Source organism: Pseudochaenichthys georgianus, chromosome 24, assembly GCF_902827115.2.
Source record: "Pseudochaenichthys georgianus chromosome 24, fPseGeo1.2, whole genome shotgun sequence".
NCBI classification, from domain to species: domain Eukaryota; kingdom Metazoa; phylum Chordata; class Actinopteri; order Perciformes; family Channichthyidae; genus Pseudochaenichthys; species Pseudochaenichthys georgianus.
In genome coordinates this window covers 30,007,684-30,024,585 of record NC_047526.1, presented here as the reverse complement: position 1 = coordinate 30,024,585, position 16,902 = coordinate 30,007,684, and the positions used below count along the sequence as shown (strand labels likewise).

Genomic DNA, 16,902 nt, shown 5'->3' with positions numbered 1-16,902 from the left:
TGGTTCCTCTATTGTGTTAACATATTGCCCTTGTTTGTTTCAGGATTTAAAGAGCAGGCGTAATCCTCGCCTGGTGCCGTACGCTTTACTGGACGAGCGCACGAAGAAGTCTAACAGAGACAGCTTGAGAGAGGCTATCAGGACTATGGTTGGATATGGATATGACATCGACCCCCCAGACCAGGAGGGTAAGGAAATGTGTTTAAATGTTTTCTGTAAGCACGACTGTGTTTTAGTTAACATTTTAAGCAGTACTGATGTGAATAATTAGTTCCAAATCCTACAGTACTTGAACATGTAAACTCAAGTGTCAACTCAAACGGGAGTTTAGTATTCGTAGCTGGCAAAACATTTTTTTATTAAAACGAATATGGAAATAGTTTTAATTAGCGTTACAAAGATATACGGTCAGTCTTGTCCAGCCAACATATTATTTAATTTCTTTGAAGACAGTGCTGCCAATAACATTAAGCTTCATATCCTTTATATTGTGTCAGTTAGTATTTAATGTACCTAATAATAAAGTAAACGTATACATTTCTATGCCTCTCACATGTCTAGCTCTCCACACGCTGGATGATCAGAACATCGAGACCATCCGCTTCTTCCGTGTGGAACAGACGTACGCCTTGAAGACGGGGAAGTGGTACTTTGAGTTTGAGGCGCTGAGTGGAGGAGACATGAGGGTGGGCTGGGCCAGACCCGGCTGCAGGCCCGATGTGGAGCTGGGGACGGACGACCAGGCCTTCGTGTTCGATGGATACAGGGTAAACGAGCTCTAATTGGACACTGTATACCTTTTAACTTCAGCAGCAGCCATTATTTATCCATCATTGCTTTAATTTGGCTGTACCAGTGATATTTCAATCAGGAGAGACGGTTTTGATGCAAGAACACATATTTATTGCAAGGAATACACGAATGAATGTAATGGAGTTTTGGCGATTAGGCCCCGTTGTGCAGGAAGTATCATTCGGGAGGGGAGAACCGACCCGATGAAACCCCCCGGGGTCTAGACACCGGTGGTGGTGAATGGATGGTTGGGTTCGGTCTGAAGGGGAGGGGCTTAGCTTGACCCTGGACTCAGAGGGATAGGAGGTGAAAAGGGGGGGAGGGGGGTTGCGCCGAGTCACCTGAAATGACAGCTGTCAGAGGGGGAGAGCAGATTTAAAAGGGTTAGCGGAGCGCGATGATAGGCTTGTGAGATTAGAGCGAAGTGATTGGTTAAGCTGGGGAGTGACGCCCCCGATCACTTATTGAGAGGAGAGAGAGTGGTTACATAGCATAGTAAATGAATGAGTAAGAAGGTCTTCCTGGTTGAACTTGCGCTGAGCTTCATAAGGGAAGATGACTGGCCTGGTAACAAGTTATTTGAGTTTTAAAGGACTTAATAACACTTTTGATTAACATTAAATTCTGTGGATTGTGAAATATTGATAATAGATCAGTAAGGAGGCACATTTTAAACCTTTGTGGGGAAAAGTAATTGCGCAGTGTAAAAACATACATTGTGAATCATAATCTTTGCTTTTGCTATTGAAAACAATCTTAAATTGAGCTGTCACACCTTAATATGTGGCAGCTACAGAAGCATCTGTTGGATTACAATATTTGACGAGGTCATAAAATACGCTGCAAAAACATAAAGCTTTCTTGTCTTTTCTGAAGGGTCGTCGAATGCACGCCGGAAGCCGCTACTTTGGACAACCTTGGAAAACGGGCGACGTGGTCGGTTGCATGATCAACATGGAGGACAAATCCATGATTTTCACCCTGAACGGAGAGCTGCTGATCACCAGCAAGGGCTCCGAGCTCTGCTTCGCCGACTTCGAGACGGAGGACGGTGAGGGCTCCATATTCCAGTGAACTTTAGAGAGGAAATTATTCAGTTATTCTGTCTGTGTTTCCTCCGCAGTATCTCCAGAGGTAGGACTGGGTTTGTTTGGCATGAGGCAAGACAGTAAACAGAAAATCATGTTGGAATTGAATGAAGTCCATTGTGGCTTTGGCCGATGACTAAATCAACCATCCTTTAGAAAAAGACAGAGAGAAGTAAAGTAAGGTAATTCAACTAATTGTTATGGTTGATGCACTGAAACAAACTATGCTTACATGACTAATATATATTACAAAAGGCTTTTTAAGGGCCAAATCCTTGTAGAATAGTGTTAGTAGTTGAAATATATATATTTAAGTCGCAATAGACATGTTTCTTCTTCTACTTTCTTTGCATAGCGGGCTCAATTTAAGCCAAGAAGCCAGTATGTGGTATGTGCGGTGTTGCCAACTTGTTATCAATGAACGAAGTTAGCACTGGCCGAAGGAGTTGCCAGATGACACGATACTGTATGTTCTTTTATATGATTGAGATGTCATCACACATCTGCATAACGTTTAAAGGGTTGTGTCGGTGGCAGTGAGGGAAAGCCTCCCTATGCACGACTCAAAAAGAAAGGGCGAGACCTCAGGCTGTTGGCAGGAGAGCCGTGGACTGTACTCTGAGCAGCGGTGGGAATGAGGGAAAGGTGAACAGTTGTCTCTTGACACTTTGATCAATTCCACTTTTTCCCCCCGAGGTATTTTTTTCCAAGGTTTTATAAAACACCAGACTAATTAAATGTTATTCTTGAGGAAGACGGATCACATCAGGCAGGGTAGGAAAAAAGTCTGGGTAACTTTTTAATGAAATGTGCAAAGAAAGGTGTCCAACTTCGTAAAAGAAAGGAACCTTTTATTTTTAAGGGATAGCATGACTGAATTATGTTTCATACTTAGTCCGATATTGACTTGACCACCAATGTCTCCTGACTCCTCCAGGTTTCATCCCCGTGTGCAGTATGGGCATCGGACAGGTGGGACACATGAACCTGGGAAAGGACGCCAGCACTTTCAAGTACTACACCATGTGTGGACTCCAGGAGGGCTTCGAGCCGTTTGGTGTGAACATGAACAGAGCCATCACCATGTGGTTCAGCAAGCGCCTCCCGACCTTTGTCAACATACCCAAAGAACACCAGCATATCAAGGTGATTACACATTTACATTAGTATTGTTAGGAGTGTCGTGTTATGTTTGTTGCAACAGAGTTTCTCACTCAGATATTGGTAACATATTTTAATATTATTTTTTGGCATTCAAACCTTTTTATATGACAGTGAACGTGTTCTTCTGGAGGGAACTTTGGGATTTTAGCATTTGCAGAACTTTTACATGCACAAAAAGCTACATAACACACCACAGGAAAGGGGAACCCCCCAAAAGCACCCCTTTACACCCTGGTTGTTGTGGGTATAGTGCATGCTCTGTCACCACTTGGAAATGGGCAATCATTATAAACAGGGCCAGACTTCGGCCAGCTCTCTAACGTTCTCCATGCATACCAACATGGCTATATTGAACAGTGCTGCTGGAGTTGATGGACCGATTGAAGATGCATATCGATCCACTTCTTTGGAGTTTCCTTCACTCTCTCTCTGGTTCATAACTCCTCAGGTGACGAGGATCGACGGGACAGTAGACAGCCCTCCCTGCCTCAAGGTCACCCACAAGACGTTCGGCACGCAGAACAGCAACAGTGACATGACCTACTGCCGACTGAGCATGCCTGTGGACTTCTACTCTGCAGACAAGATACTGGACGATTCTCTGAAACTCAGGTCATTGTCACAGCATTGACAAATGTAAAAATGTTTATGTCAGATTGATTGATTAATTAGATGATTTAGTGCAATATACAAAATACTCTTTGTTGTTCTTATAACTTGTACATATGTTTATTTTCAGCCATCTTCCAAAAGAAGATGGAACTGTTGACTTTGGAAGGATCACAACTGTAAATACAATTCCAAAAATACAAGTCTAGAAAACATTGTTTATTAATGACTACCATTTATTTTGCTCTTTGTAATTTTCCTGTGTGTTTTTTTTTTTTAATGGCAGTACTACCACTCAGTGAGAGTGTTTGCCGGACAGGACCCCGCCTCAATTTGGGTGGGCTGGGTCACACCGGACTATCATTTCTATAGCAAGAACTTCAGCCTCAACAAGATGCGGAGAGTCACCGTCACCCTGGGAGACGAGAGAGGGCGGGTACATGAGAGGCAAGCTCACTTTTATTTTAATATCTGGATTTTATAGGACGTCATAAAAGTGTTATGGAGATGGGGAAGTCAGCAGCTTTACTGGGTTCTCTAAGGAAATTAAGGAGTTTCTAGGAATACCAGATATGTGCCAGCATACAGAAGTGTAGGGAAGGTCATACAGTAAGTGGCTTCGGTTAGAATCCTCTGCTGTGCTGAGGCCTTAAGGACCCTGTGTTAATTTTCTTTTTAGATATTAATCATTTAAACTACATTTGTGTTTTTTTGACAATACCTTTTTCAGTCATTTGCAACACACAAACCCCTTCACATGTTACTATAATACGTAAAGATGTGGTAGGTAATTCACTTCCAAAACACTTAGTTATATTCCATGGAATTCTCTTAACATCCCGATAGCAATGAATAAATTAAATGCTTTGACAATAAATACATAAAGAAATGTCATCTGTGGAAGCCGTGGCGCTGTAAAAAGCACGACCAATCATCTGAGCCGGCCCGGCTAAAGTAACTGGATGGCCTACCTGCCTGTCAGCCTTCCATCGGGGCACAAACTTACCTCGTGCCCTCATTGGTGATGTGCGCGTTCGTGTGTGTTGGAGGAGGGGCTCTGTAAGGAAGTGGCAGGTTTTCTCCGGTTGTGTATTTTCAAATTCTAGCCCTGCCTTTAAGTCTAAATTCAACTTACAATTAATAAAGTTGATCCTTGATAATACTGTAGGGCTTTGTGTTGCATGATAACTTTTGAAAGATTAAACATAATTTGTTCGAAAAGAGAGTCACAGTTATATCGATAGTTGTGAGTGAATGCACTTCTGGCTATTGCAAGAAAAGGCACAAGTATGTTGGACATTAACTTCATCCAAAGTATTTCATAACCTCTGTCAAATAGCAAATTAATGTTGATTAACAAACATTTGTGATTGTAACTAAGTTGCCATACTGATGTAAAATATGACCTTTTTAATAGCATAGTATCTTTAGCTGAAAAGAGCTCTGTGTGTAACAGAATGAATATGAATGCGACGAAAGTCAACACAGAGTGATGAATGTGAGATAATGAAAATATAATGCGCACAAAATAGTTATTTTTCATTTGTTGCCCTGTGGTTGGTAATATTGAAATGGGGTTGTGCTTGCTGAGCTTGTCTCCTGCTGTTGTGGCTGCAGTGTGCAGAGGAGTAACTGCTACATCGTGTGTGGAGCGGACGCCATCGACCCGTCCTCCTCCAGCCGCTCCAACTCTGACCTGGAGATCGGCTGTCAGATCGACCTGGCCACTGGCCTCGTCTCCTTCACTGCCAACGGCAAGGAGCTGTCCACATCATATCAGGTACTTAAAGATGATAGCACAGTCTTATGGGGGACCTTATATCATTCAGTATGTGCACTTTAATATTATTTTTCCCAGTAGTAAATATACAGTCTTCCTCCTCTGTGTTTCTAAGAGTTGGCATGCTGTTTTATTGTCTTTTCAATCTGGAGAAAACACATAAATGTTGTTAAAATTCTGCGTACTACTTCTCAACACTATTATATTCAGAGAGTGGGTACTTTTGAGTGTTTTGTTTAAAATCTTTGGTAGGATGCCACTCAGACATAATTGTATCGCCTGCACACACATTACAAACAACCACACTCCCTTCGTTCTTCACTTTGGGTGATTTGAACACATTTGCACTGCAGTAAATTAGCCCTGCAGAAAGGCTGTCAGGAAAATACACCATTACATTCTCATTGCTTTTCAATCCAAGAGTCTCCACAAGGAGAGACATCTGCTCAGTAATCCTCGCCACGCCTCGCTGATCTCCCAGTTCAACAAATCAAATCGAATACCTGACTAGACGACAAAATGATGCCTTTAGATTAGATCTATCTCCCAAGTTTTCTTCACTTCTGTATCTCTGTTATTGTCTTTTTTCTTTCTTCATCTCAGTTCTTGAGTTAGTCATGCATTTCGAATAGATATAAAAGAAGGAAGCCCTCTGAGGGATTCCAGGGGCTTAAACTTGATTACAAGCTTTCCGTCTTGTTATGCTTTCAGTTGTTTTAGCGCCTTTGTATTTTTCTTTTGTCTTAAACGGCTGTCATCAATACACCAATGGATAGTTATTGAACTTCCATTCAAAACTCCAGCTAAGCCCTGAGCTTAGAGGCGAAAAAGCTTTGTGAAAGGTGTTGGATTTGAAACCAGACAGACACTAGAAGGAGCACAATGCTGAGCTTAGATTCCACTTATATACGTTACTTCAGAGCTGAGCTTCATCAGTCACATTAAAACAGTTACTAAATCAGCCTACTATCACCTAAAGAACATATCTAGGATTAAAAGACTAACGGTACGTCCACACAGCAGCTTTTCAAAAATCTTGAAAATCTTGGAGCTGGGCGTGTCTGAAAGCTTGGGGATTTTTTGCAAGCAACGCGACCAACAACCAATCACATGAATCTCCCGCCCCGGACATACAAAGCAAAAAAACCCGGGGATTTTATTCGAGCAATATATATATATATATATATATATATATATATATATATATATATATATATATAAACTCCCCAAACAGGTGAAAACCTACCAGTTTCACCCACTGTCTCTGCCACCTCCCTCCATGCCTGGTTCCTCCGGTTTGTATCCCGTTAATAGTTCTGGTCGTAAAGAACCGGGTGATTTGCTACCGTACTTTCTCGTTTGGAATATGAGGAAATGAACTGCGGTCTGGTTCTCCCTGCTTACACACGGTTTGATTGGCTAGCGCTTCTACTGTCACATTTGCATAAATGGGATTTGATTGGCTAACGCTTCCAGCTCAGCTTCAAAAGTTGAACATTGCTCAACTTTTGAATCCTGAAAATCCTGGAAATCTTCGCTTCGCTCCCCCACAATGCAGTTCGGCGAAAAGCGAGGCAAAGTGACGTCATCCCCATTCAAAGTCAATGGGCAGAGAAGCGTTGGAAGCGTTGGAAGATTTGTTTAAAGCTGCTGTGTGGACGTACCGTAATGTCACAGCAGGATCTGGAGAAACTTGTCCATGCTTTTATCTTCAGTAGACTCGACTACTGCAATGGTGTCTTCACAAGTCTCACTAAAAAATCTATTAGGAAGCTGCAGCTGATTCAGAACGCCGCTGCTCGAGTCCTCACTAACACTAAGAAAGTGGATCACATCACTCCTGCTCTGAAGTCTTTACACTGGCTTCCTGTGTGTCAAAGAATAGATTTCAAAATACTGCTGCTGGTTTATAAAGCACTGAATGGTTTAGGCCCAAAATACATTTCTGACCTCCTGCTAAATGATGAACCATCCAGATCTCTCAGGTCTTCAGGGACTGGTCAGCTTTCTGTCCCCAGAGTCAGAACTAAACATGGAGAAGCAGCGTTCAGTTATTATGCTCCAAATATCTGGAACAAACTCCCAGAAACCTGCAGGTCCGCTGCAACTCTGACTACTTTTAAATCCAGGCTGAAGACTTTTCTTTTTGTCGCTGCTTTTAATTGAACTATTTACATCTTAAACTGCACTGTAACTTTTATTATCTTTGCTTTTTATCTTTCATTTCATATCTTTCAGTTTTGTAAAGCACTTTGAATTGCCTTGTGTTGAAAGGTGCTATATAAATAAACTTGCCTTGCCTTCAGAGCTGACTTTGTTTCAATTCAATGTCTTGATAAATCCCATGAATCGAAATGACTAAATCTCTGATGTTAATGACGGAGCTTGTTTTTGTTTCAGGTGGAGCCAAACACCAAGCTGTTCCCAGCTGTGTTCGTACGCCCCACCAGTGCAAACCTCTTCCAGTTTGAATTTGTCAAGATCAAGGTGTGTATCCAAAAGCACATTTTCAAAAGCACCTGTTCCATTCATTCGTTAACATTGTTTACCTTTATAAAATATATATATATTTTTTTTATATATTTTTTTATTTATCCTTTATTTATCCAGGAATGTCCCATTGAGATACAAGATCTCTTCTTCCATGGTCCCTTTATATTGTTTCCGTCTTCTCCCTCTGCTCCCAGGATGCAATGCCGCTCTCGTCTGCCATATTTAAGAGCGAGAGCAGGAACCCGGTGCCGCAGTGCCCGCCGCGCCTGGACGTGCAGACCATCGTGGCCGTGCTGTGGAGCCGCATGCCGAACACCTTCCTCAGGGTGGAGGCGGCTCGGGTCAGCGAGAGGCACGGCTGGGTGGTGCAGTGTCTGGAGCCGCTGGAGATGATGGCCGTACATATTCCTGAGGAGAACAGGTGTGCAGCATGGAGGCCATGTTGCCTTAGCACATAAACTGTAAACACCTTCTTCTGCTGCAGATGCTGTACATACAATGTTATGAAGTACTTACATTGTCTAGGAAAAGGAAACTGAAAAGTGGTGGGGACTTTTGAAAGAAATAATAACACTTTGAAACACTATAATAATACATTCTGCCTTAATCAAATGGCATTGTGTTAGTATTAGGAGCACATTTCCCATAAACTCTCATGTTGGCAGTTGCAGATTTGAAATCCCACCTGTGTCACTCAGTAATGTATAGTGTGTTTAATGCTTTCCTTTCGTGGTCTGGTTGTTTCCTGAAGGTTCCCTGTCTCAAAGGTGTTTTGATTTGGTGATTATATTGATGCTAAAAGTAAAATAATAAAACAACGTCAGTCTTTTAGATTAGTAGGTGCAGTTACAAGCACTTTGCCACCATTTTAGGCATGAATTCATCTTGGTGTTGGGTAATATGCAGTTTAAATAGTATACATAGTTCTCCATTAACCCATTAGTTTCCTGCTTTCTTCCAGGTGTTTGGACATCCTGGAGTTATCGGAGCTTGAAGGTCTGAGAAAGTTCCACTACCACACTCTGAAGCTGTACAGTGCCCTCTGTGCGCTGGGAAACACGCGTGTTGCTCACGCCCTCTGCAGCCACTTGGACCAAACACAGCTCCTCTACACCATCGACAACCAGTACCTGTCTGGCATGCTGAGGGAGGGCTTCTACAATGTCCTCATCAGGTGTGGTGTTTGCAGTTGTTTTAAATATAACATTATAATCATTTTTCCTGCAGTTTGGGAAATTAAATAGTTTTGTCTGCATTTAAACAATAAGAGAAGAAATCGTTTGAAATATTTGTAATAATAAGAGACATACCGTAAATGATGAACGATGCTAGCATTATGAATTATCACATCTTCAACTCCAGCACATATTACTAAAAAGTGTCTGACCACAAAGTAAATTAGTCATAATTAATCTCCATTATACCTCGATGTCATCGTGTATAATCCCGCCTCTCAATTCCTCACATAATGTCACAGTAAATTCTCAGCTGAACCGCCGAGGCACATAATTAGTATAAATCCTACATTATAAATGTCCCCTGCTACTTTCAAGACAAAGTGCTTTCTTCCATTATCCCCAAACAAACATCATTACAAGAGGGTGTTAGCATCCCCGTGGCTGGAGAGTTTTGTTTTCAAAACTATTATTATGAACCACATTGTGTTTGAGAACTCGGTGTCTCTGCAATTTGTCACATCATTGCTGACGCACTGGTATTGATCAGCAGCCCTGTCACCTCCCACAGATGCATTATGGTAATTCTGTGCGATACAAATCTTAGTAATAGCACTTTATACCACTTAGGGAGCTTATTTTTAGAACTACAATACTGAATGGTTATTTCCTGATAAGCATAATGGCCTATGCCTCCAGATGTGTATGGCGATTGAACTCGTTATTTTTCTCGTTGCCAGCATCCATCTTGAAACGGCAAAGGAGGCTCGCCTAATGATGAACAACGAGTTCATCATCCCTGTGACCGCGGAGACTCGCTCCATCAAACTGTTCCCCGACGAGTCCAAGCGGCACTCGCTGCCTGGCGTGGACCTGAGCACCTCTCTCAAACCTCGAGTTAACTTCTCACCCGTCGGCATCATCAACACGAGGCGCCAGCAGTACCTGTACAGCCCGGAGATCCCTCTGGGCAGCCTGAAGGAGAAGGCCATCAGCATGCTCACCGAGGCCGTGCAGGGCGGAGGAACGCACATCCGAGACCCGGTGGGCGGCAGCGTGGAGTACCAGTTCGTCCCCATCCTGAAGCTGACGGCAACGCTGTTAACCATGGGAGTCCTGACCAGCGAGGAGGTGAGGATAATTCTCCTCCTGATCGCTCCCAACGTGTTCGGAGAGGCCAAGGAGGGCGAGGACGCCAAGGGGGACGAGGTGGCCGTGGTGGGGGAGAAAGAGGAAGTGAGCAAGAACGAGGAGAAGGCTGTGGAGGCGGGAGAGGACGAGACTAAAGACAGTAAACCGCTCATCAAAGGTCTGCTGGCGAAGTCCCTGCCCGAGCCCGTCAAACGCCAGGTGATGATAAACGGAGTGAAAACATGCACACGCATTTCAGCCATTCAATTGGACATTGTTGCATATAACCATAAGTCCATCAATTCATATTGTAAGATTTCATTCGATTTAAATCCCCCCCATCCGATTTGCTTCACTTATATCTCCCAGAGAAGTGACTGCGTGAGAGCTAAAGCTTGAATAGTAATGCTCCTATCGATGACAAAGAGTCCACATGATGACAAGAAAGCTTTATTCTGTGCATTATGAAAATGGTGGCAGATAATTTCTTGGAGATGCTTTAATATGTGAGCTTTCTTCCTGTTTAACAGAAAAAAGTCAGTTTATTTGAAAATCCTCCTGTTTAACAGACAGTTACAGTAGAAAGAGACGCTGGACCTTCTCGATGTACTCTCGATTGCCATCCTCGCTGAATAACGTCTCCTTTTCAGATGTGCGAGCTGCTGCACTACTTCTGTGACTGTGAGCTGAAGCACCGCATCGAGTCCATCGTGTCCTTCTCAGACGACTTCGTGTCCAAGCTGCAGTACAACCAAAAGTTCCGCTACAACGAGCTGATGCTGGCGTTCGAAATGTCCGCCGCCGTCACTGCCAAGAAGACCAAAGAGTTTCGTTCACCCCCACATGAGCAGGTACTATTAATACTGCAGTGGAAACGACCAACTAGGAGAACAGTTTACAACCTGTGATTTATGTTCAAGGTGGTTCGAGGTATTAAAGGAACAAAAATCACCTGAGCCTTTGAGGTGAAAATAATCAATAACCTCGACTGGGACAGAGTCAGAGAATTAAACCGGAGCACAGGGTTTTGTTGTTTCCTAGGATGCCTTTTCCTTGTTTCCTAACTTTTCTCTCCCCCCTCTAGCAGGAAAAAGGTAATTACCATATGGGAGAGATGATAGCAACAGAGCAACAGCAAGCTGTAAGGTGAAAGCTAAGTTTCTGGAATATATAACTCCTGTATACGACGAAATGCAGAGAGCTTGTCCTGGCAGCGGTGTGCTTATTCAGCATTATATGAACTCATTTGGCAGCGGCTTGAATGCAACGGACGTTCAATCCCAAGTAGACCCTCCCCCCAGCTTTAACTTTATTTCCAGCTGGTTTTCCCAAAGGGTACATTGGGCCATATGTGGGGCTAAATTGAACTTTGAGTGAGTTGACCGTGCATCGAAAGTTAAACAGCTGACATTTAAGAGTCCAAAATAGTTTTTGCGGCACCGTGTCAAAGTTTAATGCAGCACTCATTCATTGTGTGGGAAACTTTAAAAACAACATCTCTTTGACTTGAAATTGAATGCAATGTTCCGAACCGGTTTTAATAAACCAGAGTATTAATTGAAGGCAAGTGTAACAACACAAACATTTGACAATATAAGAAATACCTGTTAGACCAGAGCATAGATGCTGTGAGGAAAAGAAACCAACTTTAGTGCTGTCTGAAACTATCAGACAAAGATCATCTCCTGAGGGTTTGTACTGATACTGAAAGCAGATGTTGAAGCAATCTGCCTTTTTCTCGTCTAAGAGGTCCGACTCAGGTTTCCTTGTGCTTTGCCATCAGGGCAGTGGGCACTCTGGGGGCACATCCACTCATCCACCACGGTAGTCGTCGTGTAGTCCACAATTGGGATACAATATGATAGATTGTTGTAATGGATAACCATTAAATGGGCCAATATAAATGTGTTTATCTCCACGATTACGTTTTTATACCATGAGTAATAGAGATTAAGTGAATGACAAGCTCGCAATTATACTATCGTTGTAACTGTTTGAAGATGGAAACCCATACTTTTCTAAATCAATGCGACCCTGTGATTGAGTATTTCCTCTGGCTGCTTATTGGTTAACTACAACACCGAGTAAAGCATTTCCTCTGATCTCTGTTCTCGCTTACGGCCCTGTTTTCAGTGTTCTTCAGCCCTGTGTGTAATACCTGTGTCAGCACACTGAAGAGCCAGGAGCTCAGGTCTTTGTAGCTAATGAGCTGTCCCCGTTCGACATCCATATCTCTTTCAGTGTGGCTCAGAGTAGAAAGCAAGAGAGGGGTACAACATTATTCTTCCTGCCCATTAACAAGAAAGTACCAGCCGTCTCTGTTTTGTTTGTGTTTGGATCCTTTGCGCTGAGAAGACACAACACAGCAGTGCCTTAAAGATTGTTTTAGATCTGCACCACTGCAAAGCTTTCATGTTCAAAAACATTTTTAATGACTCTTTCTCTGAGCCGTACACCCTTAATCACAGCCCTACAGCGACACTTTGATCGCTGAGGAATAAGTAGAGTCCCAGCTAGACATGTTTGTTACATTCATTGTTCTAGGAATGTTTTCAGCGGGAAGTTTTCTTTTGGTTCCCAGAATGTTCTTCTGAAAGGTAGGATAACATTCTATAAAAACATTCTTAACATGTTTGGTGATAACATTGTTAGAACATTATGCCCGACTGTTCTTAAAACGTTTTCAGCTCCAAGATAGATTTGTTCATGTTACCAGAATGTTATTATTTTAGAGAAGGATAACATGCTTTATGTTTAAAACATTATGCAAATGTTCTGTGGTAACGATTTACTAAAATATGTTTACATTATTAGAACATAAAGACATAATATTCCTGTAATTGTTCAACTCAAAATTCCTGGGTAAGTGGACTGACCACTGTGGTCATTAGGATGATTTTGATAGTTTACTTAACTATTTGACTATTAACACATAAAAGGATGACTCGGAATCAGCTGGTGAGAGTAACATTTGTTTATTAGAAAAGGGGAGCTGGGAGTGGAGGTTGGTTATGGCGGCAGTGGGAAACAGTTGTTCCAGGGTGGGTGGAGAGGCCTGGCTGGTCTTGGGAGTGTGGAAGGCCTTGGATTCCTCCTGGGAGAGACACAACAATGAGTGCGAGGCAAAAGCAGGCAAAGTTGTCAAAGAATATGCTGGCAAAAAGGTGGAGCGGCACGCAACAAACCTTTCATGGCAACAAACCGTTCACGGCAACAATCCGGCAGGGAATGAGTGCAGGCTGCAGGCTTTCATAGTGTGGCTGATGAGCGGGTTGCAGGTGTGGTTGTTTGGAGATTGCTCCCAGCCGTGTAGAGCAGACCAGTAATATATATCACATTAAAGGAACGTTTTATAAAACCCTTTCTGTCGTCTCAGGCCTCAATAACATCCTCAAAACATCCTCTGAATGTTGCAGTTAAAACGTTATGTCTTAGTTAACCTTAAACCTTATAGGAACATTATTTGAAAAAATAAACATCCTAAAAAGGTTCTTTGAACATCAGATTAAAACGTTTCTTTAAAACCTTATTAGAACCTGTAGGTAACGTTAGCCAAAGTTGTGAGAACGTTCCCCGCGAGCTGGGGTAGTGGTCAGCAGCAGGTGTATACTGTAGGCAAAGACTGCTGTATGTTCCTCCCATGGTTTATTAAAAAGCCCTGCCAGGAATAGACATCAGAAAAGCCTAAACTGGACTTTGCTTTTGCCTTAGCCCAGGGAAGCAGCTCATGTATATTTAGTCTGTTTTATAGTTAGCTAGTGACATACAGCAAACATAGCAGTTAGAATAATTAACCATTTTGTAAATCATCTCATATATGTATACTTTTCAAAAAAACCTTCATACTATTCCTCACGTCATTGATCAGACGGATACTATTTTAAGTTTCTGCCTCTCTCACTGTAGGAGACTACGCAGGTTTCTTCTATTGAGTTATGGCTCCGAATATTAATGGTGCTTCTCTCTGTGTGTGCCATCGTTCTTTATGCCTTTTTCACACACGTGTGGGCTTATTTCTCACTCCTCCTCATCCCTCCTGCTATCTAAAATATGTTTATATTCCATTCCCAACACTCTCCTTTCAACCTTATTGATATGTTTGTCTGTTTCCTGCAGATCAATATCCTGCTGAATTTCAGTGCAGGGGAGGACTGCCCCTGTCCGGAGGAGATCCAGGAAGAGCTCAACATCTTCCATGAAGAATTGCGACTGCACTGTGGTAGAGTCCCACTGCTCGCTCGGTGTTATACTTTACAAATATTGTTGATGTTGATTCATATATGTTAATATTCTGTATGATAATAATGTAATAAATTGCAGGGCATAAAGGACTGCTAGAGAGGCTAATTTGCAGGCTTTTAAGAAATGATACACATAATAAAACTGTCTAATACAGGCATATACTATATTCCTGCCAAAGAGGATTAACCGAATATTGTTTTGCTGTTTTGCAGTTTCCATAAACTGCTTAGTGAGTCATATTTTTAAATCATTTAACTGACGAGGCAAATTCTCATTTTATTTATTAGAAACTGAAGATATCTTCTCACACAAAGTGATTCTTCTTGATTCTTGACTTAAATAACAAGACACAGAGTGATTTTTGTGTTGTACTCATTATATGAAGTGGCGGCGCCAGGGTATGGCTGGCGTAGGCTACAGCCATACCAAGAAATGGCTTAGCTCCACCTTAGCCCCACCATGAAAAATGGTGTTAAAGTAAGCAAATTCAATTAAATAATAAGCAAAATGCTAAATGTGGAGAAAACGGCTTGCGAAAAATATACGGGTCGTGTCCACAACACACAAACTGATCCTGCTGTAACAACAAGTGCACGTTACTGATGCAATATGGTTGAGACCATTCGGGCTTATGCTAGAAGAGGGGTGCAAGGAATAGTCTAAGTAGTGGGGGAGTTTTAAACACTAAAGGTGTGGAAATTCTCTGGCGTTATAATATCAGCGCGGCCGCGGTCAGATCAAAATGCCTCCGAATGCAATTTGAATAGACCTTCAGCCAATCAGAGCAACGAAACGTTGGGTCTGCGTCATGCATTACTGATTGAGATCAATCGTAACCGCCATTCAGTATCCCCATTGGATCTTCAACGTGTACTATCATACGTCACGTTCACAGTGATCCCTTTTTATTTATTACAATTCAAATGTGACGTTTTATTTCATACAGTTCAATTTCTATGTATATAGGGGCTACCATACCCAACACAAACACTCTGGAGCCGCCACTGATTATATGCCTGGTGTGAAATGGAGGCTACCAGTCACATGTGGTTGGCATGATCTAGTATTGGCACCACAATCAACACCATACTGGCGTCTTAACATACTAGACTTAGCCACGTTTGTAATGGTTGTGACTGAAGGCCAGTACAACTCACTTTGAGTGTCTGACAGAAATGTGTTTCCCCTTGCAGGAATTCCCATAGAGGAGGAGGAGGAAGAGCAGGACACTTCGATAAAAGGCCGTCTGCTCGCCTTGCTCTACAAGATCAAAGGTCCGCCCCAGAAACCTGAGGCAGAACCCACTGAGCAGGAACAGGCCGCTCCCAGTAAGTCACTCTAAACTACAAAAAAGCACAGCTGTTTTTTTATTTGAATCTAAAAGATTAGGAGCAGATGCAGAGACACATTAACATCTGAAGTATTAAGTAATTCCTTGATGCTTTACAAATGAGCTGTCCAACACACAATCCTGTTCAACTAATTCCAATAGCATTCAAATGTGGTAAAGCTAACTACAAACACACATTTTTACAATTTTTTCAACTAACATCGGTGGATCCGTGGATTCTTATTGCATCGGATGATACAGGTAGCAGTGGGAGACTTTTCTCAATGACACTTTTATCTCAGGGCTACACCGCTCGCACGGGATTGAACCGTTGTTGCATCAACTTGCCACTGATCGTATCGAGAGCCTCAATGTGGTTTGATGGAAAGGCAGCAAACCGTAACGCATTTTAAATCTTTCTTTGATGTTCCACATTTTTCATTAAACATTAAATTGCTATTGAAAAACCTTGAAATGGGTACAGATATATCCATCATAAATGACACGGCACACACACACGGCCTGGGTTCTGGTTTAACACGTTTTCAGCTTGGACCTGGGGTCAATGGTTTCAATATTCCCTTCTGCTGCCCTTTACTGAAAGCAGTATGTTCTGTTTCGAATAATGGAGGACTAATGGACATCTACACCGCAGGACTCTGCTTTCAATTTGAATGCCTTACTCCAACCTCCCACACCTAGCCTGCATTATTGAAAGTTTCAGAAGCAGACAGGATGATTGAGCGAGTCATCTACACCAGATTTAGATCATATAGAAGTAGATACTCGCCATGCTGCACTGCGTTATATATGAAATGCACCCTATAGGACTCATCATTGCAAACTGTATAGCCTAACTGGATGGTCCTCACTTAGTATGCATAGGATGAAGCAGGTTTTTATCAATGTATAAAGCCATTTTAGGAAAGCTTCCACTCTACATATGTGCCAGATTTGCTCCAGTTTGTGACTCTTACAACCTCAGATCCAGCGCCTGGATACGGGTCCAGGTTCCTGCTGTGCAGACTGAGGCTGGGAAAAAGAGTCTTTTTTATTATGGTCCTTGGTCTCGGAATGACCTTCAATCACGCCTCAAAC

At 42.4% G+C, this 16,902-nt stretch overlaps 1 protein-coding gene across 1 annotated transcript in view; it reads left to right on the top strand.

Annotated features, from left to right (window-relative positions):
- ryr3 (ryanodine receptor 3) overlaps positions 1-16,902 on the top strand; it is a 127,503-nt gene that overhangs the window by 56,247 nt on the left and 54,354 nt on the right. The window contains exons 25-39 of the mRNA XM_034075925.2: positions 44-188; positions 562-767; positions 1,669-1,843; positions 2,818-3,026; positions 3,493-3,656; positions 3,784-3,832; positions 3,940-4,100; positions 5,271-5,433; positions 7,834-7,920; positions 8,121-8,347; positions 8,888-9,100; positions 9,842-10,451; positions 10,883-11,083; positions 14,349-14,451; positions 15,668-15,802. Coding sequence (XP_033931816.1) covers positions 44-188; positions 562-767; positions 1,669-1,843; positions 2,818-3,026; positions 3,493-3,656; positions 3,784-3,832; positions 3,940-4,100; positions 5,271-5,433; positions 7,834-7,920; positions 8,121-8,347; positions 8,888-9,100; positions 9,842-10,451; positions 10,883-11,083; positions 14,349-14,451; positions 15,668-15,802 — 2,848 coding nt within the window. The remainder of the gene's footprint in view (positions 1-43; positions 189-561; positions 768-1,668; positions 1,844-2,817; positions 3,027-3,492; positions 3,657-3,783; positions 3,833-3,939; positions 4,101-5,270; positions 5,434-7,833; positions 7,921-8,120; positions 8,348-8,887; positions 9,101-9,841; positions 10,452-10,882; positions 11,084-14,348; positions 14,452-15,667; positions 15,803-16,902) is intronic.